The sequence below is a fragment of the Eutrema salsugineum genome, unplaced genomic scaffold (assembly GCF_000478725.1).
Source record: "Eutrema salsugineum unplaced genomic scaffold, Eutsalg1_0 scaffold_2, whole genome shotgun sequence".
In the NCBI taxonomy this organism is placed as follows: domain Eukaryota; kingdom Viridiplantae; phylum Streptophyta; class Magnoliopsida; order Brassicales; family Brassicaceae; genus Eutrema; species Eutrema salsugineum.
The window spans coordinates 2,817,736-2,841,887 of record NW_006256829.1 but is presented as its reverse complement, the minus strand read 5'-3'; the positions used below and the strand labels follow the sequence as shown (position 1 = coordinate 2,841,887).

At 39.1% G+C, this 24,152-nt stretch overlaps 6 protein-coding genes across 7 annotated transcripts; 2 read left to right on the top strand and 4 right to left on the bottom strand.

Moving 5' to 3' along the window:
- Positions 1 to 168: 168 nt before the first annotated feature.
- On the top strand, positions 169 to 2,508 carry LOC18019620 (reticulocalbin-2). Its single transcript, XM_006399301.2, has 9 exons — positions 169 to 681; positions 829 to 1,031; positions 1,152 to 1,254; positions 1,352 to 1,417; positions 1,525 to 1,698; positions 1,786 to 1,882; positions 1,968 to 2,110; positions 2,216 to 2,276; positions 2,360 to 2,508. The coding sequence occupies exons 1-7, from the start codon at positions 275 to 277 to the stop codon at positions 2,097 to 2,099; spliced, it is 1,182 nt and encodes a 393-aa protein (XP_006399364.1). The 5' UTR covers positions 169 to 274; the 3' UTR covers positions 2,100 to 2,110; positions 2,216 to 2,276; positions 2,360 to 2,508.
- LOC18019618 (pyruvate kinase, cytosolic isozyme) lies at positions 2,440 to 5,041 on the bottom strand. Its single transcript, XM_006399302.2, has 4 exons — positions 4,848 to 5,041; positions 4,239 to 4,537; positions 3,602 to 4,063; positions 2,440 to 3,516 (listed from the first exon to the last, which is right to left on the bottom strand). The coding sequence occupies exons 2-4, from the start codon at positions 4,494 to 4,496 to the stop codon at positions 2,704 to 2,706; spliced, it is 1,533 nt and encodes a 510-aa protein (XP_006399365.1). The 5' UTR covers positions 4,497 to 4,537; positions 4,848 to 5,041; the 3' UTR covers positions 2,440 to 2,703.
- A 780-nt stretch (positions 5,042 to 5,821) lies between these two features.
- On the bottom strand, positions 5,822 to 7,347 carry LOC18019617 (transcription elongation factor SPT4 homolog 1). The gene is made up of 5 exons (XM_006399300.2): positions 7,226 to 7,347; positions 7,054 to 7,145; positions 6,757 to 6,812; positions 6,226 to 6,287; positions 5,822 to 6,066 (listed from the first exon to the last, which is right to left on the bottom strand). The coding sequence occupies exons 1-5, from the start codon at positions 7,313 to 7,315 to the stop codon at positions 6,016 to 6,018; spliced, it is 351 nt and encodes a 116-aa protein (XP_006399363.2). The 5' UTR covers positions 7,316 to 7,347; the 3' UTR covers positions 5,822 to 6,015.
- A 301-nt stretch (positions 7,348 to 7,648) lies between these two features.
- LOC18019616 (probable transcriptional regulator SLK1) lies at positions 7,649 to 11,399 on the bottom strand. Its single transcript, XM_006399299.2, has 10 exons — positions 11,185 to 11,399; positions 10,539 to 11,083; positions 10,326 to 10,457; positions 10,141 to 10,189; positions 9,758 to 9,972; positions 9,543 to 9,611; positions 9,169 to 9,269; positions 8,925 to 9,018; positions 8,771 to 8,840; positions 7,649 to 8,677 (listed from the first exon to the last, which is right to left on the bottom strand). The coding sequence occupies exons 2-10, from the start codon at positions 11,004 to 11,006 to the stop codon at positions 7,872 to 7,874; spliced, it is 2,004 nt and encodes a 667-aa protein (XP_006399362.1). The 5' UTR covers positions 11,007 to 11,083; positions 11,185 to 11,399; the 3' UTR covers positions 7,649 to 7,871.
- Positions 11,400 to 11,718: 319 nt separating this feature from the next.
- On the bottom strand, positions 11,719 to 18,540 carry LOC18019615 (topless-related protein 4). The gene is made up of 26 exons (XM_006399298.2): positions 18,453 to 18,540; positions 18,103 to 18,194; positions 17,830 to 18,009; positions 17,630 to 17,743; positions 17,384 to 17,542; positions 17,122 to 17,299; positions 16,914 to 17,037; positions 16,581 to 16,687; positions 16,193 to 16,361; positions 15,984 to 16,093; positions 15,839 to 15,908; positions 15,556 to 15,629; positions 15,342 to 15,437; positions 15,168 to 15,263; positions 14,836 to 14,963; positions 14,506 to 14,740; positions 14,274 to 14,423; positions 14,120 to 14,206; positions 13,891 to 14,037; positions 13,591 to 13,701; positions 13,292 to 13,474; positions 12,943 to 13,071; positions 12,753 to 12,848; positions 12,480 to 12,668; positions 12,224 to 12,390; positions 11,719 to 12,103 (listed from the first exon to the last, which is right to left on the bottom strand). Exons 2-26 carry the CDS (start codon positions 18,180 to 18,182, stop codon positions 11,935 to 11,937), a joined length of 3,348 nt encoding a protein of 1,115 aa, XP_006399361.1. The 5' UTR covers positions 18,183 to 18,194; positions 18,453 to 18,540; the 3' UTR covers positions 11,719 to 11,934.
- A 2,022-nt stretch (positions 18,541 to 20,562) lies between these two features.
- On the top strand, positions 20,563 to 24,152 carry LOC18019614 (WD repeat-containing protein 26 homolog). 2 transcript variants are annotated; one of them, XM_006399296.2, is made up of 5 exons: positions 20,563 to 20,850; positions 21,442 to 22,267; positions 22,652 to 22,753; positions 22,882 to 23,511; positions 23,737 to 24,152. In XM_006399296.2, exons 2-5 carry the CDS (start codon positions 21,467 to 21,469, stop codon positions 23,965 to 23,967), a joined length of 1,764 nt encoding a protein of 587 aa, XP_006399359.1. In that variant the 5' UTR covers positions 20,563 to 20,850; positions 21,442 to 21,466; the 3' UTR covers positions 23,968 to 24,152. The 2 variants fall into 2 exon arrangements, with proteins under 2 accessions (XP_006399359.1, XP_006399358.1); XM_006399295.2 differs by having other exon boundaries at positions 20,564 to 20,850; positions 21,437 to 22,267.

Sequence of the window (24,152 nt, the reverse complement as noted above, 5' to 3'; positions counted from 1 at the left end):
TCCAATGACCAGCTTCATTTGAGTCATCACTGTATATCTCTAATTATTTTTCTTTAAGTTAATTAAATTTTTACCATCTTTATTCCATAAAGGGCAAAACTAAAAACCATTTGACTAAAAGATCTAGAGTCAAATCTTCTAAAAGATAAATCCAAATAATTTTATTCACAAGATCTATCTTCTTCCTTCACTTCCCAGTGTAAAGAAGCTCAACTTGCTCGAAATTAGGGTTTCAAGTTCAGATTCCTTACTGCAATCAAGAAGAACGTAAAATATGGGTAAAGCTTCGGTGATACTATACATCACGGTGGGGATCCTTGTCCTCTTCCTCGTCTCTTATTCTCCGAAGAAGAAGAGTGACCACGATCACCACCACGGTGGTCACAACCAGCATCACCGCCTCAAACTCCGCTCTTCTTTCAATTTCAAACCCACTCGCCACGATCCAATTCCATTCGATCCTCTCGTCGCCGACATGGAGCGCCGTCGCGAGGATAAGGAGTGGGAGCGGCAGTACATCGAGCATTCTCACCCGGAGCTCGCTTCACATTCCCAGAAAGCAGATACCGGTGGTGGTGGCCATGATCCGGCTCCTGGTCACGAGTCGCAGCCTGAGTGGGAAGATTTCATGGACGCCGAGGATTACTTGAATGATGAGGCGAAATTCAATGTCACCGACAGGTCGGTGATACTTATATATTATATCTTCGATTCCAATCTTTGATTTCCTCTTTTGGATCTTTCTCAGGCTTGTAACTTAAAAAAAAAAGTTAGTCTAGCATTTACTAGTATAATTGGTAAGGAAAGAGTTTGATTGGTACTTTGCAGGCTGATATCTTTGTTTCCAAAGATTGATGTTTCTCCTGAGGATGGGTTTGTGACTGAGAGTGAATTGACTGAATGGAATATGCAGTCTTCTGCGAAGGAGGTCATGCACAGGACTCAAAGAGACATGGATGTTCATGATAGAAACAAGGATGGTTTCATTTCATTCCCTGAATACGAACCGCCATCTTGGGTCCGCAATTCGGGTGAGCCCTCCAGTAACATATATGACTTGATAGAATTTGGTTATAAGCTCATTAGGAGTAAAGAATCTCACTTTTGTCACTACGGAAGACTGCTAACGACTTGGATGTAATTTTTATCAGATAATAATTCCTTTGGCTATGACATGGGTTGGTGGAAAGAGGAGCACTTTAATGCCTCAGATGCAAATGGTGATGGTCTACTGAATTTAACAGAGTTCAATGAGTAAGTGTTTCGTCTTCTGTAGATTACAAGCCACCTATCAAAGAAAAAAAAAATATTCTTCTCATAATGCTATTGCTGGTTAATTCTTTCCACATAGCTTTCTTCATCCTGCGGATACCAAGAACCCTAAGTTGCTGCTGTGGTTGTGCAAGGAGGAAGTTAGGTACTGTACTGTAGCCATATGTTATTTCAACCCTTTGGCATAGCTTGTAAAGAATCCTTCTTTTAGCTTCCTTTTTATAAACGGGTTCTTCTCCTTCCCTCTCACAGAGAAAGAGATTCAGATAAAGATGGTAAGATCAGTTTCGAAGAGTTTTTCCACGGCCTCTTTGACACTGTTAGGAGCTACGAAGAAGATAATATCAATTCTACGCATCCTTATCATGACTTGCCTGAAGGCCCGGCTAAGCAGTTGTTTGCTCAGCTTGACAAAGATGATGACGGGTACGTAATTTAAGAGTACACGTCATGAATACCATTTCTGATAAGACCATGCATCCCTTAACATAGCACCCTCCCACTCCTTCACAGTTACTTATCGGACGTTGAATTGCTTCCCGTTATCAATAAAATCCATCCTACCGAGCATTATTACGCAAAACAACAAGCTGATTATATTATATCACAGGTACATAGCTTTCAAAATAAATGGCCTACTTAGCTGTTGAATTGCTCGATGTAATATTGTTCCCTCTCTTTTTCTGATCTTCCAGGCGGATTCAGACAAAGATGGACGTCTGGCTCTGGCAGAAATGATTGAGCATCCATACGTCTTCTACAGTGCCATTTTCGATAGTGAAGATGACACTGATGATGACTACGGGTACCACGATGAGTTTCGTTAGTTTCATAATGAGTAAGCATCTGCCACAACCCTAGGTTTATTATTCAATCTTGTCCAAAAATGTTCAAACTTCAAACACTAATCTATATTCTCTATCGCATCTGACACACACAACAGAAGAAGAAATAACATCAGGTTCAATTCAATATAACTTCAAGGAACATTGCTCTCAAAGCAGGTGATCTCAGTTACATCAGGCTCCACGTTTTAATCTTCTTTATTCATAACTTTGTTCTTGACTCTCTTACTGCTATTCTCCAGTGGCATACCTCCGACGTGGGATGAAGAGGATCGGATAAATATTGAAATTGTTTCATTTGTATCGACATGTTTGTGACTGATTTGATCAAAAGATATTTAATCTTTTATAAGCAAAGCTTATGAATAGAAACTGTGGTGTTACATCAAAAGTCGGCACTGGGCCATAAAAAAAGGCAGATTATGACACAATCTTGAAATATTCGATAGGAAAAAAAAAAAAAAAAAGAGGAGTGAGATGTTTTAACATTACACTGTTTTCTTTATTTCATACGACGACGCTAATTCTCAGGCTACCAACAATCACCAGGAGCCAAGATTTGAGATTTTGAAAAAAGTTTGAAATCTTACTTCACCACACAGATCTTAATGACCGAGGCAGCTCCAATACGGTGCAGAGCCACGACTGCATCACCTTGGTTGCACAGTCCTCTCAGTGTAGCCGACTTCAAAGCGGCTTCAATGATAACTTCCGTGGACTCGCTATCTGTTGCCTTCGCGGATCCTTCAGCTAACATGGGGATTAAACCTCTGTATATCAGACTGTGCCTTGCAGGTGACTCGTCACTACAAGTCCAGTCAAAGGAATCGGTGGTCATAACTGGAACAACCACTGACAGAATCGGAACAGCCGGTCTGTATTTAGCAACAAGCGAAGCTGTTGAACCTCCACGAGTCAACACAATGATGAGTTTCGCATGCGCTTTGTTGGCAGTCCGTACAGCGGATGATGCAAGACTCTCCAGTGGGCTCATTGGAAGAGGAGTTGCTCGGATCATCTCTTTGAAAATTGTGTTGTAATCAAGTGAGCTTTCGGCTTCAATGCAGATCTTAGCCATAACTTTCACAGCTATCTCCGGATAAGCTCCTGCAGCACTCTCGCCGCTAAGCATCACACAGTCTGTGCCATCAAGAACAGCATTTGCAACATCCGTGGCTTCAGCACGGGTTGGCCTTGGTGATTTGATCATTGACTCCAGCATCTGAGTGGCTGTGACCACTGGTTTACCCGCAAGGTTACACTTGTAGATCATCAACTTTTGAGCCAAGAAAATCTTCTCTATCGGAATCTCCATACCGAGATCACCACGAGCAACCATGAACGCATCTGTCTCGCGCAATATCTCATCAAAGTTAACCACTCCTTCCTGGTTCTCAACCTTCAAAAACAAAACAGCAAAAACATAAGTCAGATTCATGCCTCAATATACATAAAATGCAATCATCACAAGTGTAAAAATTTACCTTTGACATCAACATTATGCTTTTAGCATGAGACCCAAGAACCCTTCGGACATTAACAAGATCCGAACCTTTACGGACAAACGAAAGCGCAATCATATCGATGCTGTTGGGAACACCCCAACCGAGAATATCTTCAATATCCTTGTCTGTCAAAGTGGGAAGATCGACAACAACACCGGGAAGATTCACGTTCTTTCTTTCGCCAAGCATGGCCGTGTTTTCACACCGGCACCTAACTGTTCCAGACTCGGGATCACATGACACGACAGCTAGACTTATGCTTCCATCTGCACAGAGTATGGTGTTTCCGGGCTTCACATCCAACGGAAGCTTTTTATAGCTCATGGAAATCGTTGTCTCATCTCCTTTGATGTCATAATCAGTGGTTATAGTGATCTCCTGACCTTCCTTCAGTTGTATAGGGTTCCCATCTTTCAAGAAACCAGTACGAATCTCAGGCCCCTGCGAATTCAACAAGCGAAATCAAATGCTGATTGTCTCTAAAAACGGTCCCTCTAAAATGAACTAGCTTGAAGTTTACACACAAAATAGATCGAAAACTATGATAAGAGAATCCATTTCAGCAGAGGCTTGCAAAAGGAAACGCAAGAAGGATTATATATATATATATATATACCTTTGTATCAAGCATGACAGCAGCGAGAATGCCAGTATTTTGCATAGCGGTGCGGAGGTTGTTGAGTGTATCCTGATGATATTCATGGCTTCCATGTGAGAAGTTGAAGCGAGCCACGTTCATGCCGGCTCTCAAAAGCTTTTCGATCATAGCAACAGTTCGAGAAGCTGGTCCTAAAGTGCAAACAATCTTCGTCTTTGGGATCCTCCCATCATTAGGCAGCTCCTTCAATATACCTTCTATGTCTATGTTCGACATTTTTCAACCCAAAATTCTTTCCTTTTCTCACGAATTCCCCCCTGCAAGCGAAAACCAATTGAGTGTAAGAACTCACACCCATCAACAAAACAAGCGAAAGAATATAAATTTCTCAAAATTTTTGTTTACTCAAATCCATTTTCCTTCATTACTAGATCCAGACAAAAGAAGAAGGTGAGTAACTGTAGCACAGAAGCTAACATAAGTTGCACAGATTCACTTAACCGAACATAGAATTTCAAGGAAGTCAACTATTCAAAGAACCGGAGTGACTGAGATTTGGATCCAGGATATAGAGATAAGGTGGATTGGAGAACAAGAGAGTATATGTATCGGAGAGTGAGAAAATACCTTAGCTCCGATGTTGGATTTGTTGTCGTGTCGGAGAAAGAGCCCTTGTTTTTCGGTTTAGACTTGTGTGACGACGATGACTCTGGTAGATTAGCTTATGAAACAAATAATTGGTAGCGACTGCCACGTGAACTTTCTAATTTAAAATTAATATACAGATATTATAAATCCATCTTGATTTATATCTAAGTGGTGGAGTATTTTAAAAAGACAAAAATTACTACATCTAACTGATATTTAAGAAGACAAAAATTACTAAATAATCAAACACTTTACGATCGTGATATTCTAGCAGAAGAGAGAATATGCCTGGGATCGAGATACTGTATGTGTGATCCCTTTATAATTTGTTGTGTGTAGTTTTTCTTTTTGTTTGTATCCATGAATACAACAAGCATTTCATACATTTTTCACATTGTTTTGTTTGGTTCTTTGGGAATTTCAATGGTCATATTCCTAAAACCAGAGTCAATGTCTCTTTTTGTTTTCCCTCTTCGCTTTATTAAGGAGCCATTTCATTTTTCACCTTCTTTTTCTTTTATAAGATCAATATTTCCTTCTTTTGCACGAAAAAAAATTAAATCAATGTTCCTAAATAAATCCATATTCTAAATAATACCTATTGACACTTGACATCCTATACTAATGTTAACACTTAACAACCAAAATTTTCCAAGTGATTGTTATCAAAACTTTTTTTTTTTATTGTTATCAAAACTTGTTAGCCGCTGTCGAATAATATTTCGTTGAGTTGTTCAATATGATGTATGATATTCATGTGAGTTTGATTAATTTCTAGATAATGACAAGTTATGTGATAAATTGGATACTATTGTCGCAATCTAGAGGATTTTCAAACGGCCTTCAACTCTCCACCACAATCTTTTGCTATGTATTTTTCTTTTTTAAAAAAAAAAAAAATCAGAAATTGAACTGAACTACAGAATAATCTAATCTGTCATTTTCCGGGGGTTATGAACCACCAAATGAGTTTGGAAAGAGATGTTCTTTTTTTGTTGGCAAAACGAAACTCAAAATCTTAAAATTAGTTGAAATCAGAGAACAAAGTAGTAACTAAGCTACTTCCACTGATAGCCTCCATGGATTCAAAACTCAGGCTTCTTGAAGCTGATGACTTGCAGAGATCTCAACATGATGCAAAAGGGCTTCAAATGCGTTTGGGCGGAACATACTGCACTCGCGCATCTTGGCATAGGAACTGCCAGTGGATTTCCGTCACATACAAGTGAAAAAGAAAATGAACAATCAAAACATGGAAACCGGATTCGTTTTTTAGGACCCATGTTCTTATTTGAAAACCAAAGCTAAGGATTGCTTATTCACATCGCAGAGCCACGTAAAAGTAAAATATCTTTACCTGCATTTCCTCTGGGAGTGTCTCTGAGACAGCAAGAGCGTAGCAACCAGGAGCAAACTTCCCTGGAAACAAGAATTGCGAAAGTGTAAAAACTATTTCCGTCTCAAAGAAAGCTCACAACTTTAAGAAAACAACATCAAGCCATATAAGCACGTAGAAAACTATACAAATGCAGTTACTACTCATACGGGTGTACAAGAAACAAGTAATATGGGATCTAAAGCAGGGTTTTACTGAATGAGATGTTGATCGTATAGACATCTTCAAAGTGGCGTGTTATATTGCCAAAAAATGAGATTTTAAGCTGGAGCAGCGTGGCAATCAGGAACAAGATTAACATGCCTACATAAAACTGTTTAAACCCGAACCCACATACACATTATCTTCTCCGAAAGAGAAAGATGTGATGAACAAGCAGTAGTATCTCAAGTGTAATGGTTGGAGATAAAGAACAAGAAACGGAAAGAAGAAGCAAACTGAAAAGAGAAAGTTAATAGTTCAGCTTCAGGATTATTAGGAGCTCAAACATACCAATTCTTAACCACCTTGCGGCCCAACTTCTGCGTGGATCCATCATACAGATTGTACTGCAAAACAATCATAATATCAACACCTAATATATGGAGGTTTAGACGGATGGAGATAGAGACATAAACCAACACTAGCACTATCTGTCTCTCTCACTGTTAAGTGTTAACTTTTTTTGCTTTGGCATGAAAGATGTCAAATACAGAATTCTTAAAGCAGCAAACTTTAGGCAACGATCAAAAGCGAGAGATAAGAATCGCATGTCACCACGAGTATAAAGGGTTCGAATTTAGGTCATACCCGTTGAAATTAGGAGTGGTAACATCGACAATACGCTCAGGATCTTCTTCGATTTTGAAGAAGGGACAATTCTCGCACCCAGAGTCCCTAAACTGTTGGGGAAACCATATTACAACGACGAAAGATACCGCAAGAGAAGAAACACGCAAACAGATTGAGAAAGTTCCCATACCTGATCGTAGGTCTTGACGAGGCGGCATCGAAGACAAGCCCTGAGCTCGTGGCCGAAACTTGTCGGAATCTGTGCAGGCGCTTCTCCCATTGTGTTTTGTCTCCAAAATTCGTTACACCTCGAGTTTCTTCTGATTATTCACGAACGAAAAGACGTCTCTATACGTGATTTTCTCTGTTTCTCCGATGCGGGCCTGAACGTGGGCTCATATCGTGGTCCCTAATATTGGGCTTTATTAGGCCTGAATAGACGCAAGCAAGGAAAATGCTGTTGACTTTGAGGTAAGATTTTCTGTTTTGGTAATTGTTCGATTCTTACTATTAATATAACTAGCTTTTGCCTAACAATAACTTATTATCACAACTAAGATGCGACTTTGATGAAGTTAGAAAACGAAGTCGAAGATAATGTTAAATTACCCATTCCCCTCCCTATATGCATCATACTATTTATTAAAATGGGAAACGAAGAAGATGATAAAGTGCCTAATCTATGTAGGTTACAACAAATCACAATTTACTTCAGTGGTCTCATATCTTTTTGGTTTCTATACAAAGACCAAACCAACCTAAATGAGAAACATAAAGCCTAAACTCTCTTTCACTGTGTTAAGTCAAAGTAACAATGCCTCTTTTCTGTTGGAATATTATAAGGCGCCATAAATATCGCTGTTGTTGAAGAAGCTGTCTTCTGAAAAATCGTGAGACAGCTCTGTAACCGATATATCTTCTGCCAAATGAAGGTTGTTGTTTGAGGCTGCTTTGAAGCTGTTGTTGCGGCTTGGAACTCGGCCTCCTCCTCCTGAGATGCTGGAAGTGGAGGCAGCTGGGTTTCTCTCTGCGTTACTGTTGCCACCACTTTGACCTGAAAAGGCTTGTTGCGGTTGCAAGGTTCCTCCGTTTTCAGACATCCCCTGCAACAGCTGGTTAAGCATCTGCTGCTCCTGATTGTTACCATGTGAATGCTGTGGTTGCAAATGAAGAGGAAGATTCTGCTGAAGCATGTTGGGAGCGCCGTTCATGGTGCGGTGCTGCTGTTGCATTTGGGGAGAGCTGGGAAATCCACCAGTTGCTACGTTCAGTCTCTGACGGGACGAAGAAGACGGGTTCTGGTTTGAGTTGGGGGTTGGGTTCTGACTCGGGAACCCCTCTTGTTTGCCTGTATTTGAGTTTTGGTTATTCATAGCATTTTGCCTCATAAGCATGTTTTGGTAGCTGGTCAGAGCTGCTGCAGCTTGAGCCGACCCATTCATAGCCCCACGACCAGCAACTTGATGGTGATTGTTGGAGTTGTTGTTGCCAGTTAGGCCATTCATCGTTCCTGGAGTCAACGCCATCTGAGCTTGAGCTGACCCATTCATAGACCCACTATTCCCCAACTGCTCCATCTCTTGCATTTTTTGCCTCTGGAGCTTCATTGTCTCCGTCTGTTCCAAAAGCCGTTTCAATCCCTCTGCATAAGGGACATGATAAGGCATCAAAACGTTTGCCTTCACTTAGAAACTCAATCACCAGATCAATTATAACATTTCAATAGTAGACGTACCAACAGGGCCAATTTTGTGCTCGCCAGTGAAATTCATCAGATCTTTCATGCTCTTGACAACTTCAGATATCTGTCCTTCAAAATGGCTCACTGTTAGGACTTCCTAAGACTTCCGATACAAAAAGTAACAGCTCGGAAAGCAGCTAATGAGTACCTGTAGAGTTCTGATATATCTTTTTGGATAGCCAAGATCATTCAGCGACTGTAATTCCATGAACTTTGCCAGCTGCCGTCCCGCTCCCAAGACCCTGACACGCAAATTAGCACCCGGCAATGATGATATAGCAGTAAAACAAAATGCCAGAACATAGACAGTAAAAGATTGGTCTGCGTCCACAACGGAAAAATAAGAAAATATTGGATTATTAAAAGCAACCAGGTGTTTTGGATCAACTTACATGTTACTGTTTGATTGTAAATTCTGCTGAGAAACTCCCTCTGACCCACTTTCTGAGATCGTGCTCTGGCATTTCTGTGCAACCTGAAGCAACTGGTTCACCTGCATGACCGATGATAAGTTTTAATACACTTTCCAACACCATTGTAGCATGTCTAAACATCTGTTCAGAAATAAAATTACAGCGTTTGTGCTCATGTTCATTGGAAACCAGAAGATCAACGTAGAGAATGATTAGGTAAACAGAGTATTAGCTATCCTCAATTTCATAAACAAGGGTTTAAGGAAACAGGTATACAGTTGACCACAAACGTTTTGTGTAAAAGTCTCAAGCTCCTAATAATTAATGCAAAAGCCTTGTCATTAGAGTCGGACCTGCGGAGCAATAAGTCTGCGAAGAAGAAGCTCTTCATGCCGCCGAGCACAAAACTCCCAAGACAATATCTAGAAAGAAGCAAAGTCAAGATTAGCTAAGCATCACTACACTGGTTATCGCTTGTTTTTTTCTTTTTCATGTTCTGTGAATAGGCAGGGCAACAGGAAAATGGAAGAAAGTCACAATTCGAATAATAGAGAATTGTCCTAGCTACCTTCAAATCTTGAGAGAATATGATGCGAAGATGGCCCTCACGGACAACACGAAACTGCTCATGTACAGATTCCTGAACTGCTTTTCTATATTCTAACATCATCAGTCCATTGGGAAATCTGTTTTCTCGTGGGTGATCCAGATATAAAAGCTCATCAATGATTCCACTAGCAAATTTGATTTCAATAAGTCTGGCAAGCACATCGAAAGTTGCCTCTGCGGATTTAACATGATAAGATGACAGTTTAGCAACCATTTTGACTATAAAGTTTTTTTAAAACAATTATCAGAAGCATTCAGAAGATGGAAGTTGCTTCATAGTGCTTAAAGCGAAGTCACAGAAATACAAGTAAACAGAAAGAATGAAACTTGCAACTCTCTTACCAAATCCTTTTCCAGACTTGGTGCCGCAAAGATCACATTGCCAAATATCCTGCAAATAAAATGGGAACATAGTGGGCTTATTAATTGAATGTCAGTGTAATATGTCGATGCAGACATATGGTAGAAAGAAAAAAAAACCAATATCATACAAAGATCAGAACACACGGAACTAATAAAAGACTGACCGGAGCTGCCTGTTGAAACATGCCAAGCACATGGTGCCCAGAACTTTCGTACTGTGACAAGCACAGCCTTTGCTTTGCACGAGGTGAGAAGTATTCTGCCACAAATTTCCTCCAATAGGTAATGCAATTTTCCTGCGGAAGAAGTATCAGACTATCAGTGATGGAAAGAGATAAATGTGATGAAAAATTGTCCATAGTTTGGTATCAGCTTACAGCAGGTCGTTGTTGAAGATGATACAAGTACATCATCAGTTTGCGAGCACAGACGCCAACTTCATAAGGACGTACATTAGGAGGGATGTGTTGAGTGCCTTGCTGCTGCAATTGCTGTCTCAACTGCTGCTGTTGCTGGAATTGGAGTCTCTGAGAAGGTGACATGGATTGAAGAATCTGCTGCTGTTGCCTCAGTCTCTGCTGATGAAGCAAAGCTTGCAACTGGGGATTCCTTCCCGTGGGGTCCTGTCGCTGGATCAATTGCTGTAAGATCTGCTGCTGCAACAAGTCCTCTTGCTTCACTTCTAATCTGGGTTTCTTATCAACATGGAGATAATTGTTGTCCCTCATCGGAACTGGAATTGAATCTTGTCCTGCTTGCTGCTGCTGAGACAAGTGTTGCATAGAAGCAGACCCATCAAGAACCAATGAACCCGGAATGTTAATGTTATTCGAGGAGAAAGACATTGCTGATGTTACTATTGACGCCTCCGCATGTTTAGAGCTTATTCCAAACTCGATTCGATAGCTCCTGAGATCGGTGACTGTGTAATAAATAGAGACAATCAATGAACCCATCAATAAGAACAAGACAAATAGAATTCTATATCGAAGCATAAATCTAAGAAAAATAATGCACACATACCCAGTGATTCAAAAGTTTTCGGTGCGGAAAATTCAAACCCTTGCCTTGGTTATCTGATAGGAAGAAGAGAAATTCTCACTCTCTACGTAAATTAAGGAAATGAGAAACGAGATTCAAGTGCAGATAAAAAGTATCCAATCATAAACCTAAAACAAGAAAACCCAAAAAAAAAACCCAGAAACAGAGAAAGACAGAGAGAGAGAGAGATCGAAAGAGAGAGAAGGCGAGTTCACATTGATTTCTATTAAGTTAGATTAATCGGAAAAAACACAACCTTTAGATTAAAAGATAGACCGATCTCAGCCGTTCAATTATTTTGTTTCCTATAAAAAATTGCGGATCCCAAAAAAATGGGTTCGCTAGATTTGGGTTTCAATTTCTACGTTAACACAAAAACTTATAAAAGAGCAGAGAGCCCAAGGGAAGAAAGGTGCAAGATCTATGCTATTACATAGTAGAGGATATTGATATTTGGTTCCTGGGATCAATAGATGTGACATTCTTCTAACGAGTGATTGTACAGAAATGTTTCGATGTCATCAGATTCAGATGGCAGAAGAAGAAGTCGGGAATTTACTTGGGTTTGTATATTCATTCAGTAATTACCAAAAAAAAAAGCTAAAGGTTTTGATAACTAATCTTCTGATTAAGATTTGAAACAAAACGCCTATAACGAGAGCAAGTCTGCAAAACTTTTATGATGAAATGAAATAATCTCTCTGATAAAGACGACGGGCTTTATGTTTATGGTTAGTTGTTGTCAGCTGGTGCTCCGTTTTCGACTGGAGGAGGAGAAGTGCCCCATCTTCCTTCTGCTTCCGATGGTTCAAGCACGTGGACTGCGCCATTACTCAGCCCTACTGCAAACTGGTTAGTCTCCGATGGATGAGCTGCGATCACAAGCGGATATACTCTTGCGCTGCAAAACCACATTTACAAAATGTCACAAGATAGTTACTTGATCCCTACTTTTTTTTTTTTTTTTTGGTCGAAACTTGATCCCTACTTTGAAATAATGAAAGAGGAGACAATTAGTCACCTTGGGTTCGAAGGCAAGTAAGCTGTTGGGTTAATCCGACATCTCAATCTGAGATTTGAAGCAGTGAGGACATCTACACTACCATTTTCAAAGCTCACAAAGATCGACTGGCTATCACATGAATACGCAGCTGATGTGATTGGACCAGTTGCTTCCCGTCGAAACCACTGTTTCCATTGATATCAGTGAAATTATTAACTGGTTCATACCGAGAGAGCCTGCAATACACACTAGTTTCATTCAAATCTTATTATACCTGTTTCAACCAATCCAGTTTTTGAGCATCGTAAATTGCTATTTGCGTTTCATGCACCACCAACAGATGAATCTGATCCAGATGGAACTGCACTCGGGTTTCTGAAACAGCCGGCATTGATCTTCCATGTGGAACTTGCAAAAACTTGCTACTTTGCTTCTCCCATCCATCTGTGCTCCAAATGCACAACTACAAACCCCCAAAATGTAACCAAGTTCACCTAACTTCCCAAGTGCCCATTGAAAAGCCAAATTCACAACACAATACTCTTACCTGTGAATCAGCACCTGACGAAACCAGAATGTTCAGGGTCTGTGAGAAAGCAAGTCCTGTTATTCTGTTCTGATGACCAGTCAACTTGGTTTTCACCTAGCGAGTGCATAAAAAACATTGCAACTTGTCATTATATATTCAGGATTTTTACCAACCCAGCTAATCATCATCTGTTCATCCCAATCAATACCTCATCAGTACGAACGTTGTAAATTTGGATAGATGAATCCTCCATGCCTATGGCAATGATATTATTGTCCATAGGATGAAACGCAAGGAATGTAGCTGCAGGCGGTGGAGGCATGAACGTCGTCATAGTCTATAGGTTAGAAAATGCAGCATTAGCATGAATATTTTTAAATTTATCCTTATTATAAGAATGTGATTTAAGATTTGCAACCGGATACTTCCCTTTTCTGAATGTTAAAAAATCAAAACAAAAAAAACTCTGAACTTTTTCGAAAATGCCATCCTGATAAAACAAAGATCCGTCTCCTGAAGGCTGAATGAAATTTTAAAAGAAAGATATGGTTAGTCACCTTGAATGTCATCATGTTGAACAAAGAGATTTTCCCTCCTGAAGCTGACATAACGTAGGAGTCATTCTTCGAGAGGGCAAAACAGGGAATAGACTCTTCAGGGTTCGAATCACTTGTGTCATTGGTCATCATAATAATCCCACTTGCAGGTTGCCATAATACTGGTTGTTCACTAGCCGTTGCCTAGAAGAAAATAAATGAAGGCCATAATTTGCTTAGTGATCACAACCAGAAACAACAAATACGCAACTCCCACCTAACAATGTAAAAACGACACTAAGACAAGGAGGCAAGGGGACCTTTCCAGCCAAATTATGATCGCTTTTCTGCCATTTCCACAGCTTGTGCACTGCATTAGACGCCAAGGCCAATAATCCAGATCCAGAATTTGTGTAAATTAATCTGGGAACCTGAAACTCCCACCACAGAAAACATGAGTCAACATAACAAATCACAAATTCAGTTACTACTTACTACAAGATATATCTAAGTCGAGTAACAAGATTATAACTTCTTCACTTGTAAATGTTGACCAATTCGTTATATGAAGATAGCAACTAGCTTGCAGATAGAAGCATGCTTCAACTATAATATATTACCTTTGTCACTATCACATTGTCGGCGAGCCTCAAAGAGCAGCATTGAGATGGCTCTGTAATCTCTGTAACTTTCCAGTTTCTAGATCTTTCACCTAAATCATCAGCGGTTCTGGGCTTCACATCAGCCAGAGTTCGCACATCATTGTTCTGAATAGTTAAAACTGTTTAGTCATACACTGAATAATCACCAGGCTAAAAGGAACACACCCAAATTCAGACTTAAACCCACCTCCATAGCTGCAAACGAGGTAGATCGATCTGCCATAGTTATACCTGCATTTCCATTCGAAGAACCAAAACATCCACCTGCAGAAACCTGCACACCAGATTGTGTTAGCAAATTGCGTACAATGTCCACAGAGATTGTATCCACGAAAATATACCTTCATGACCGGTGCAGGTCCAAACGAACGATTTTCCGCTGTCCTAAGCAACCTAATTCCATCATCAGTAGCGAGAATTCTAACACCATGGTCATTGGTTGAGACAGCTAAAAGTATTCCTTCCCTATTGAATCTCACACAAGGAGAAGCCTGCAGGTTTTGCAGGACGAATTAGCTGCTACTTAAGAAGTAGTAGAAATAGCTAGAGGCCACAATCATTCAGTAATATTACCGGTAAGCCACCATCTGCATGAATAGTTGTCAAAGGATTTGTGTTGTCCATGTCCCAAATTTTGATAGACGACTCATCACCAGCAGCTAAGAATCTATTCTTGATTGTGTCAAATTGCACAATCCCCACAGCCCGTTTTCCAAGGCCGTGATAAGTTCTTTTTACGGATCCTTCACTTTCATTCCACTCCACCAAAAATGACTCGCCTTCTTTGTTTGTACCACAGGAAAACAACCTGTAGTATTACATATAAATTGATTTAAATTTCAAAGGAAAAGACAACAGTATGCTTTACGAAATGCTGACAATATTTGAGAAAGTTAGATGAACCTTGTTCCATCACTGCTATATGCCATTCTTGTCGAAGAATGGCCAGGTGCATCATAGTCAACTCTTGAACCCAAATTATCATACAACCAAGCTTTTATTTTTCCATCAGTTGCTGTTGAGAAGACAAACTGCATAGGATCTAGAATGCATTAGAGATAGTTTCACTCGTTACAGGGGCTTCAAGTCTAAATAGTTAAATGTATACACACTACATTCAGTAAGCGACAATTATATCCAAGGGTATTTAATGTCATGACAGACAAATGAATCATAGCAACCATATCAGACTGATTGTAAGTTACAACAACCAAGAAAGAAACAATACTTGTTACCTGAATATTTTCCTTGTAGTGAGGACAAACAGAGAATACAGAAGCTTCATGACCCTCAAAAGTAAACCGTTTAACCCCCGTAACAGCGTCCCAAACCTTTGGATTATTTTGGTTCATGTAAGTCATGCGCAACCATTAACGTGCCAATAGAACATGATAGTCAGAAAGGCAAACCTTAATGATTCTGTCATCCCCACAAGTAACAACAGATAGTTGCTTGTTAGGATATGAAAAGGCAAGATGGTTAACACTTCCTGTATGAGCTTCAATCTGCAATCAGAGGAAAGAGTAAACCAAATTGTAAAGCTATGGTGATATGAACATACGGAAAGCTAGTATCCAACTACCGTGACTGATATGAATGAAAGGAATAATTAGTAAAACAAACCTCCAGATGATTTCGTATGTCACTGCCCCCGTGAAAGGAATAGATATGTACAATGCTTTTTGAGTATGCAACCCCTGAAAAATGAAAACAGTGTGCAGGTTTTCCATGTTTTAAGACTGTTTCTATTCGGTGAATAACCTTTACAATTTAATCACAAAATTTATCCACTGCTCTTAAAGCTAAACAATTTCTTCTATTCTGTGAATAACCTTTACAACTTAATAACACAATTTATCCACTGCTCTTAAAGTTAATAAATTTCTGGAGAACAGTTGGCACGTACCAAATAGAGTTCCATCGGGACTCCATGCCACATGATTTACAGATGCCGTCTCATCAGCGTTCAAAGATGCCTGTCCACAAATTTAAAAAAACTAAAGCACTTCTTCTTAGAGTACGGGAACATATCCAAAGGGTGAGAGGTAAACCTGCAATTCTTTTGAACATGCATCAAGCTTCCAGACATCAAAACCCTTTTCCGCAATCCTTTGACGAGCACCCAAGTCCCACAGGAAAACATCACCACCAATTGTACCAACTGACAACATATATTCTCAGTTCCCTTAATCGATGAAAAGGAAGAAAAAAAAGCAAGAAATGACATTACAGAAACTGCACGTTTGAGAGTATGACATACCCAGTAGTAAAATTTGCTGAACTGGATGGAAGTCCATGCTCACAGCAAGTGAACCCTGAGCAAGAGTTGTAACAACTACTTTGGGCAAGTCATCAAGTGATAAAGTATTATGTCCCAGGGGATGGCCAGAATATGGAACTGGCATACTATTTACTGGAATATTACTCGCCTGAAAAATTAATTAAAAACCACCAGAACTTAATCCCACTGAGAAAAAGAATGCTTGGAATGTTAATGCTATCTCTCAAGCTCATCTGCTACATTTTTCATTATCCATATACAAATATAAAACGTAAATCGAAAATTCTAGTTCTCTCTAATAAGAATAGCTAGGACACTTGTATCAACTCTTGGATACTTCAGAGATAGATTAATTCTTGATGAGTACCTCCTCTGAGGTTCCACACGGCCTTGACCTCTTCAAAACATGGTTCGAATCAGCAGTTTGATATTCCGTAGGACCAGGAGGAGTCTGAGGGCGCTTTAAGATAGCAGCTAACACAATGTTTCAAATCCATAGAATTGTTAAAATAAACGGATTTCAAAATTTGTGATAGATAAAGTAAAATAGTAAGATAAGTAATAACATGGCATTGGCTGGGGCTGGTCTATTTATGATTAGTTTTCCATAAATTTCTATCTCCTACAAATGTTCTCAAGAATGGGAAGCCAAGAAAACTTTCAGATATATAAAACAAAGCATTCACAATAAATAGACAACCTGCGTTGTTTGGAGACGCCAAGCCTATAGGACCTGAAGATGCAGAAGGATGAGGCCCGACGGATTGATTAGCCATCCATCCTGAAAGAGGAGCGGGAAGTGCACCTGGTGCAGACTGAAACATCTGTCCAAAAACGTGGCAACATTACAGCATAAAAGAAGACATTTTCATACCGTGGTAATGGCAACATTATTATTCGGCACTTACACCATGAGCTGATATTGGAGGAAACCCTGAAATCTTAGGAACACCACCCATTATATGATTTGTAACAGGGGATGAAGCCCGCGCACCATTCGGTTGATTGCAAGTATGGTCAAGAAATAGAGATCTGATGTCAGGATTTGGCCTAGGATTTTTACATAGCTGATGCTGCCAGTTTAAACTATGAGAAATTCCAGTAAATTTCAAGTTTTAATCAATAAGAAAATGTGGTTGGACTAAAAGATAACAGAAAATTCTCAAGCACCTTTGGTTTATTAGAGTCCGCAACCTTGAACTCTTCAAAGCAGGAAACTGAAGTTTGTCGCGGAAAAGTGGATTAGCCTCTATCAGCTTCTTTAATTCACCAAACATAATACCCCTTGCCGACTTTGTATCCCCGTACTTGGAGAGCTGTTCATTGCTTCTGCAAATTGATGTAACAGTGAATGATAATCTCGATCATATATAAGCATCTATGGTGAAACATGTTGTAGGTCAAAGTTCTGAGAACCTAAAGTCATCCAATGTCAGAAGAAAGGTAATTTCCTTGAAGAGTTCTTCATTAAGACCTGCAAACGCCTTCAAATCCTTGACTAAAATGTCCACAGCTTTTGCACGATCATGCCTACATTTTCCAAAAGGAAAACAAAAGTACTGAGGCACATACCACTTGCAAACTAAAATACTCAATGCTCAGAATATGGAGCTTACTTGTCTAAGGCTTCCAGATACTTTTGCTTTCGGATTTCAAAGAAAATTTTCATCGTGTATCTGTTATCCTCAACCTTGCAAAACCCAGACAGATACTTCTCCACTTCGTCCCACTCACCATTAGTCACCAATTCCTCAAAATAACGCATGTTGAAGTAATAACCAGACTCCAATTCCAATCTGGGGTTATTAACATTCGCATTATCAGTTTCTCAATTCCCATTTTGCAGATTGAAAATTGAGCGAGTTGAAAGAAAAAGAAAACAAGAAGACCTGTGAACAGTATCCCTGTACTTCTCTTCGTCGAGAAATTGAAGAATCAGGAACACAAGTTCCCTGCTAAGAGAAGACATTACTGTACAGCTCTGCGAACGAGATCAAAACACATACATTAAATGAGATCTGCATAAATCAGAGGATATCTTACTTCGAAAAAAAAAAAAAAAAAAAATCCATAAAATTAATTACTTGAAAAAATAAAAAGAAAAAAGAAAAAAAAAAGAACATAGAATCATGCGCTAATTAAGTCGTAAAACCTAAGAAAACAACATAGTACAGAAAATATATTATAAATCCAGGAAAATGAAAGGAGAAGAGAAGAAAGAACATAGTCAAAGAAGTACCTGTAGATAGTAGATAATCTGGGAACGAGAGCGAGAGATTCTATGTTCAGAAGAGGTTTCGGAGATTGAAGAATCTGGGAACGAGAGCGAGAGATTCTATGTTCAGAAGAGGTTTCGGAGGTTGAAGAATCTGGGAACGAGAGCGAGAGATTCTATGTTCAGAAGAGGTTTCGGAGATTGAAGAATCTGGGAACGAGAGCGAGATAGGTTTTTTTTTCTTTCTTTTCGCTTGAATTTGCTTTTGAGCACTTGTAGGTGACAATTTAATATTTATAGAGAGATCAAAAGTAATTTAATGATAAAGTTGAAAAGAAAGAGAAAGATTAGGGATTTTGAATCGAACAAGAGAGACGCTCGAAACTGACAATGTGAGCATCAATGGAAACAAACCTATAAGCACTATCTGATAAGTTATTCCGTTTATAGTAGTATCAGGATATGATAAGTGATCTCGCTTATCACATAAGTAAGATATGATGAGGCTCTGGTTTCTAAACGTCGACGTTTTGGCAGACAAACAATTTTCCACCATCTTGAATTGTAACGGTAGTAATTTAGTTGGGCTTTTTTTCTTCACTTGACATATTTTTTTTTTATTAATTGGCCTTCCCTATCAATACAAGCCCAAATAAACATAAATATCATCTGCACACAGCAGTGTTAGGAGGTGAAGTAGTAAATCTTTTTTTTGGATCATAGGAAAGTTGTTATTTTCGGTCAATGATGTAATTACTTCATATTTGTATGTACGGGTCAAATATAAAGTTTAATTATTATTTTTTTTACAACATTGATTTATCCCGTTACCTTTTACTTGTTAAAAGAGATTGTTAAAAGAAATATTTATTACCCATTAAAAATAGAATTATTGATTACCATATTTAGGTATTTCTCTTAAAAATATGTTAAAGCCCAAAAAATTAAGCAGTCTATTGTACTTTCAAAGAAGAAGAGTTGTACTCTTTAATTTAATACGATATATATCTAAGAAAGTTAGAGTATCACTCTAAAAATGTAACTATTGTTAACCTTTGATTTCATAGAACAAAAAAGGAACCAAGAAGCAGACAAATAAAACGAGCTAGAGGAAACAATGAGAATAAATGATGCATCATGGCTGAGCAACTCCTTGGTGTAGTTATCTTTACACTGACATACAAATGTTAATACTTAATACCCACCCATATGGAGTTTATATCTTCAAAAATGCATGGAGATATATTTTAAACCCGGATGCCTATGACTTGTCCTTAGCGTCTCTTAATTTGTCTGCTTAATCTATTCCTGCACGTACGTAGATAGAGAGACAGAGAGTAGTGATTTTAATTTCAAGTTAGAATTGACATGAAGTTGACGAACGTTACAACTTTGAGCATCTCCGGCTGCATGTGACCGTGACCGGTTGAACGTAACCTACCTACCACAAAGGCTCCATTTCTCACTTTCACCTCATCAACTTCTACACCTTTCCAACATAAATATATATATATATATATATATCTATATATATATATATTACCATGAATCAGTAGAAGCTCATTTGAATATTGTGTTCGTGTATGCCCCTATTTTGATCCATATTGCTCTGTCAGAAGCAAGCTAATAGATTCCTAAAAATAAGATTTAGAATGAATCAGGCACTTCCTATCACTATTTCTTTTTTTCCATTGTGATTAATTAAGTGGCTGGAACAAAGGGATATTTCAAACAAATAATCCAAAGAGAAGATACACTAATCTCTAAGGAGAGATATGATGATATCTACTTTTTGATATATAGGTTGAAAGATGTGAATACTTTTACTATGAGATTCTTGAGAAATTGGTGAAGTGAAAATATATTTCGTATTTTCCTTAAGATGTTGAGATTTTTTATCAACATTTGAGGACAATAATAATAATACAAAAAACAGAGCAATATCTTTGAAATGATTCTGCTTAATTATCTGTTTATCTTCCAATGAAATGAATATGCACCAAATTACACCTAATACATTTGTTACGCTAATTCCAATTTTACCATTCTTTCAAGCAAAATTATGGTATAAATGTGAAAAATATAAAAAGAGACGAAGGAAATATATAAAAAGTTGGAAAATGCATTGTGTTTTGTTGGGAGGAGAGCAGCCGCTGATCAGCCACGCCTCATTTCTTCATCTTCCTTCTTGTGTTTTTTTAATTTTGTTTTCCCCTTGTTGTTGTGTCGCTTCCTCTCTCTTCTTTTCTTCTTCTTCTTTAACGCATATCTTCTCTCTCTCTCTCTCTCTTCTTTTCTCAGAATTTCCGTTCTCTATCTTTTTCTCACCGCTTTTGCATCTCTAGCGGTTTACCCCCCTTTGTTTCTGGGCTGTCTCTTAACCTTATCTTTTTTTTGCTTCCTGGGTTTTGCTTCTTATTTGGTAAGATTGGATTTTTCTCCTACCCCCTTTCTAGTTCTTTGCTTGTTAGATCGTTGATTCATCTTCTTCAGCACGCACTGTCCCGTTTTCTATTCAGTTCGATGTTGATTCTACGAATTGGGGTTTTTTTTTTGTGTGATTGCTCATCTTTTAGGGGGCCCTATGTGTGTACTGTGTCGATTTTGTGGTTTGATTGACTAGTTTTCGCAATTGGCTATTGTGATTAGATCGACTGGGTGTATCTCGATTCACTGATTTATTTTCTGTTTCATCGGTGAAACGATCAAAAGAGGTGGTTGTTCCGATCGAACAAAGTGAAGTGCAACAAATTTATAGTTTTGATCAGTTGGGTTTGATGCTCTTCTTGATGGTTGAATGTTAATCTCTCCTTGCTATGTCTTGCTAGTAGATCTACATCAATTTTTGCTGTTTATGGCTTCTCGTCTTTTATACCATATCTCTGATTGTGTGATCAATTAGTAACCTTGTACTGTTCTGGTGCTGTTAACTTGCATTCTGGCAAAAGGGCATTTCTTTGGTTATGGATCTAATGTGCAGTCACTCAAAAGCTTTTATTTCTCTGCAGAATAGTTTTATGGGCTGAACTAGGTATTTCATGGGAGTTGTGGAGGATACTGAACCTCCTTTGAAACGCGCTAAACGGCTTGCTGACGAACCCAACAGCTTCTCCGGGAACTCATCTGTTAGAGGTAGTACTGTGAACAACTCTTTGGGAGACCTGATGGCAAGGCCTCTGACCTCCCAAGGGGATGATGAAACTATCGGCTCCAAAGGGGTCATTAAAAAAACTGAATTCATTAGGATAATCACTAGGGCTCTTTATTCACTTGGATATGATAAAGCCGGGGCTATGTTGGAGGAAGAATCCGGAATTCCTCTGCATCATTCCCTCGTTAAGGTGTTTCTGCAGCAGGTAAAGGACGGGAAATGGGATGAAAGTGTTGTAACATTGCACAGAATCGGTCTGCTTGATGAAAACGCTGTCAAATCTGCGTCATTCTTGCTTCTAGAGCAAAAGTTCTTAGAGCTTCTCAAAATTGATAATATAGTTGATGCGCTAGGCACCTTGAGGAACGAGATTGTGCCTCTTCACATTAATACAAAGCGTGTTCATGAGCTAGCTTCCTCCCTTATATCACCTTCAAACTTTATATCACATACCACTTCGGGTCCAGGTAAAGAAAGTGTGAATTCAAGGTCCAAGCTTCTGGAGGAACTGCAAAACTTGCTTCCTGCTTCGGTTATAATCCCAGACAAGAGGCTGGAGTGTTTAGTTGAAAATTCCCTTCATATTCAGCGGGATTCTTGTGTTTTCCATAATACTTTGGATAGGGATTTGTCTTTGTATTCCGACCATCAATGCGGAAAGCACCAAATTCCTTCTCAGACTGTTCAGGTTAGACTGCTTGATTGTTGCTTACGTTTCCTTCATGTTGTTGTTTCGTTTCTTAGTGATCATGAGTTTGTCGAGACTATAGGAGAGTGGCATATCTTTAGCCGATAGGTGCAAACGTTTCCACTTCCTTGACAGGTCATCGAGAAAGAAATAGAAGATGATAATTGTCTCAATCTGCTGCCTCTTTTCCTTTTCGGTTATTTCTTTTCCATCATTGGCTAACATTTCATTGCTGTCACATGTACTCACGCTCCTCTAATTAACTAATTACTTCTGTGGCCTCTTTTTTTTTTTTATGTTTGTAGTTTAGTCAGACTAGCAGTGCATGTGTGCGTTAATGACATAAATCACATTCGTTAAGTTCTCTCTACGTGAATGGTTCAGATCTTGGAGTCGCATACTGATGAAGTTTGGTTCTTGCAATTCTCACATAATGGCAAATATTTAGCTTCATCTTCCAAGGATCAGACCGCAATTATATGGGAGGTAACGCTGACTTACCATCCAATGCTCACCTGAACTGAGTTCTGGCTAACCAATTAAAAGTTTAGATTTGTCACCTTTCCTAATTGAGGCAACCTGTTTGCTGATTCTCTTAGAACTTAAATTTTCAGATCAACGCAGATGGGCACATTTCAGTGAAGCATACGCTTGTGGGCCATCAGAAACCCGTGATTGCGATATTATGGAGTCCTGATGATCGTCAAGTTCTTACATGTGGATCAGAAGAGGTTATTAGACGCTGGGATGTTGATTCAGGAGACTGTGTCCACATGTATGAAAAAGGTGGTATCGGTCCCATTTCTTGCGGATGGTATCCGGATGGGCAGGGAATAATCGCCGGGATGACAGACCGAAGCATCTGCATGTGGGATTTAGATGGTAGAGAGATGGAATGCTGGAAAGGTCAGAGGACACAAAAGGTATCAGATATAGCAATGACAGATGACGGAAAGTGGCTCGTAAGTGTATGCAAGGATTCCGTGATATCCCTGTTTGATAGGGAAGCGACAGTTGAGAAATTGATCGAAGAGGAAGACATGATTACCTCGTTCTCGCTTTCGAATGACAACAAATATCTTCTGGTTAATCTCCTCAACCAGGAAATACGTCTCTGGAATATCGAAGGTGACCCCAAGATTGTGGCGAGATACAAAGGCCACAAGCGTTCACGATTTATCATCAGATCATGCTTTGGTGGGTATAAACAAGCTTTCATTGCTAGCGGAAGCGAGGATTCTCAGGTCAAAATCAGCTCTTTTCTTCGCATAGTATCATCACATAAGCACATAAAAAATGCATAGCCTAATCAAATGATGATAACCCGGTCTGTTCTCTGAATTATTCCTCAGGATTAAGGAGTGGTTGTTTCTTTCATCATTTGATTAATTTAGACAGAACATAAGCAAATGATGATTCCAGTATCTGTCCTCAGAATCATTGGTTTCACACATTTCTGTGATTTGCAGGTATACATATGGCACAGATCTACAGGGAAGTTAATCCTTGAGCTTCCAGGCCATGCAGGAGCGGTTAACTGCGTGAGCTGGAGCCCAACGAACCTTCACATGTTGGCTTCAGCAAGCGATGATGGAACCATAAGGATATGGGGACTTGACCGGATTAACCCGCAGAACCAGAGGAAGCAAGTGCAAGGAAGTAGTAGTAATGGTGTGATTCACCGATGCAATGGGAATTGATTATGATACTTTTTCCTAAAACTACTTAACAGTTATGTTGTTTCTTCTTCATCATCCTCTTTTTTGTTTGCTCCCTTTGGCATGGAGGCAAGAAAAAAGAAGGCAAAAGCTGTTTTTAATTCTGAACCCATAGGTGGATGAAAGAAAAAACAGAAAAAGAAAATGCAATTTGCAACATTTTTTTT

Coding starts and splice junctions, on each gene's coding strand:
- LOC18019620 (XM_006399301.2), top strand. CDS start 275: ATGGGTAAAGCTTCGGTGATACTATACATCACGGTGGGGATCCTTGTC. Junction 682..828: donor AAATTCAATGTCACCGACAG/GTCGGTGATACT, acceptor GGTACTTTGCAG/GCTGATATCTTTGTTTCCAA. Junction 1,032..1,151: donor ATCTTGGGTCCGCAATTCGG/GTGAGCCCTCCA, acceptor AATTTTTATCAG/ATAATAATTCCTTTGGCTAT.
- LOC18019618 (XM_006399302.2), bottom strand. CDS start 4,496: ATGTCGAACATAGACATAGAAGGTATATTGAAGGAGCTGCCTAATGAT. Junction 4,064..4,238: donor CTGTCATGCTTGATACAAAG/GTATATATATAT, acceptor TTGAATTCGCAG/GGGCCTGAGATTCGTACTGG. Junction 3,517..3,601: donor GCATAATGTTGATGTCAAAG/GTAAATTTTTAC, acceptor TTGTTTTTGAAG/GTTGAGAACCAGGAAGGAGT.
- LOC18019617 (XM_006399300.2), bottom strand. CDS start 7,315: ATGGGAGAAGCGCCTGCACAGATTCCGACAAGTTTCGGCCACGAGCTC. Junction 6,813..7,053: donor ACCACTCCTAATTTCAACGG/GTATGACCTAAA, acceptor ATTGTTTTGCAG/TACAATCTGTATGATGGATC. Junction 6,288..6,756: donor CGCAAGGTGGTTAAGAATTG/GTATGTTTGAGC, acceptor TCTTGTTTCCAG/GGAAGTTTGCTCCTGGTTGC.
- LOC18019616 (XM_006399299.2), bottom strand. CDS start 11,006: ATGTCTTTCTCCTCGAATAACATTAACATTCCGGGTTCATTGGTTCTT. Junction 9,973..10,140: donor CAAGTCTGGAAAAGGATTTG/GTAAGAGAGTTG, acceptor TTAAATCCGCAG/AGGCAACTTTCGATGTGCTT. Junction 9,612..9,757: donor TATTCTCTCAAGATTTGAAG/GTAGCTAGGACA, acceptor GCTTCTTTCTAG/ATATTGTCTTGGGAGTTTTG.
- LOC18019615 (XM_006399298.2), bottom strand. CDS start 18,182: ATGTCTTCTCTTAGCAGGGAACTTGTGTTCCTGATTCTTCAATTTCTC. Junction 17,300..17,383: donor CGGACTCTAATAAACCAAAG/GTGCTTGAGAAT, acceptor AATTTCTCATAG/TTTAAACTGGCAGCATCAGC. Junction 14,964..15,167: donor ACTACAAGGAAAATATTCAG/GTAACAAGTATT, acceptor GATCCTATGCAG/TTTGTCTTCTCAACAGCAAC.
- LOC18019614 (XM_006399296.2), top strand. CDS start 21,467: ATGGGAGTTGTGGAGGATACTGAACCTCCTTTGAAACGCGCTAAACGG. Junction 22,268..22,651: donor TTCCTTCTCAGACTGTTCAG/GTTAGACTGCTT, acceptor TGAATGGTTCAG/ATCTTGGAGTCGCATACTGA. Junction 23,512..23,736: donor GCGGAAGCGAGGATTCTCAG/GTCAAAATCAGC, acceptor TGTGATTTGCAG/GTATACATATGGCACAGATC.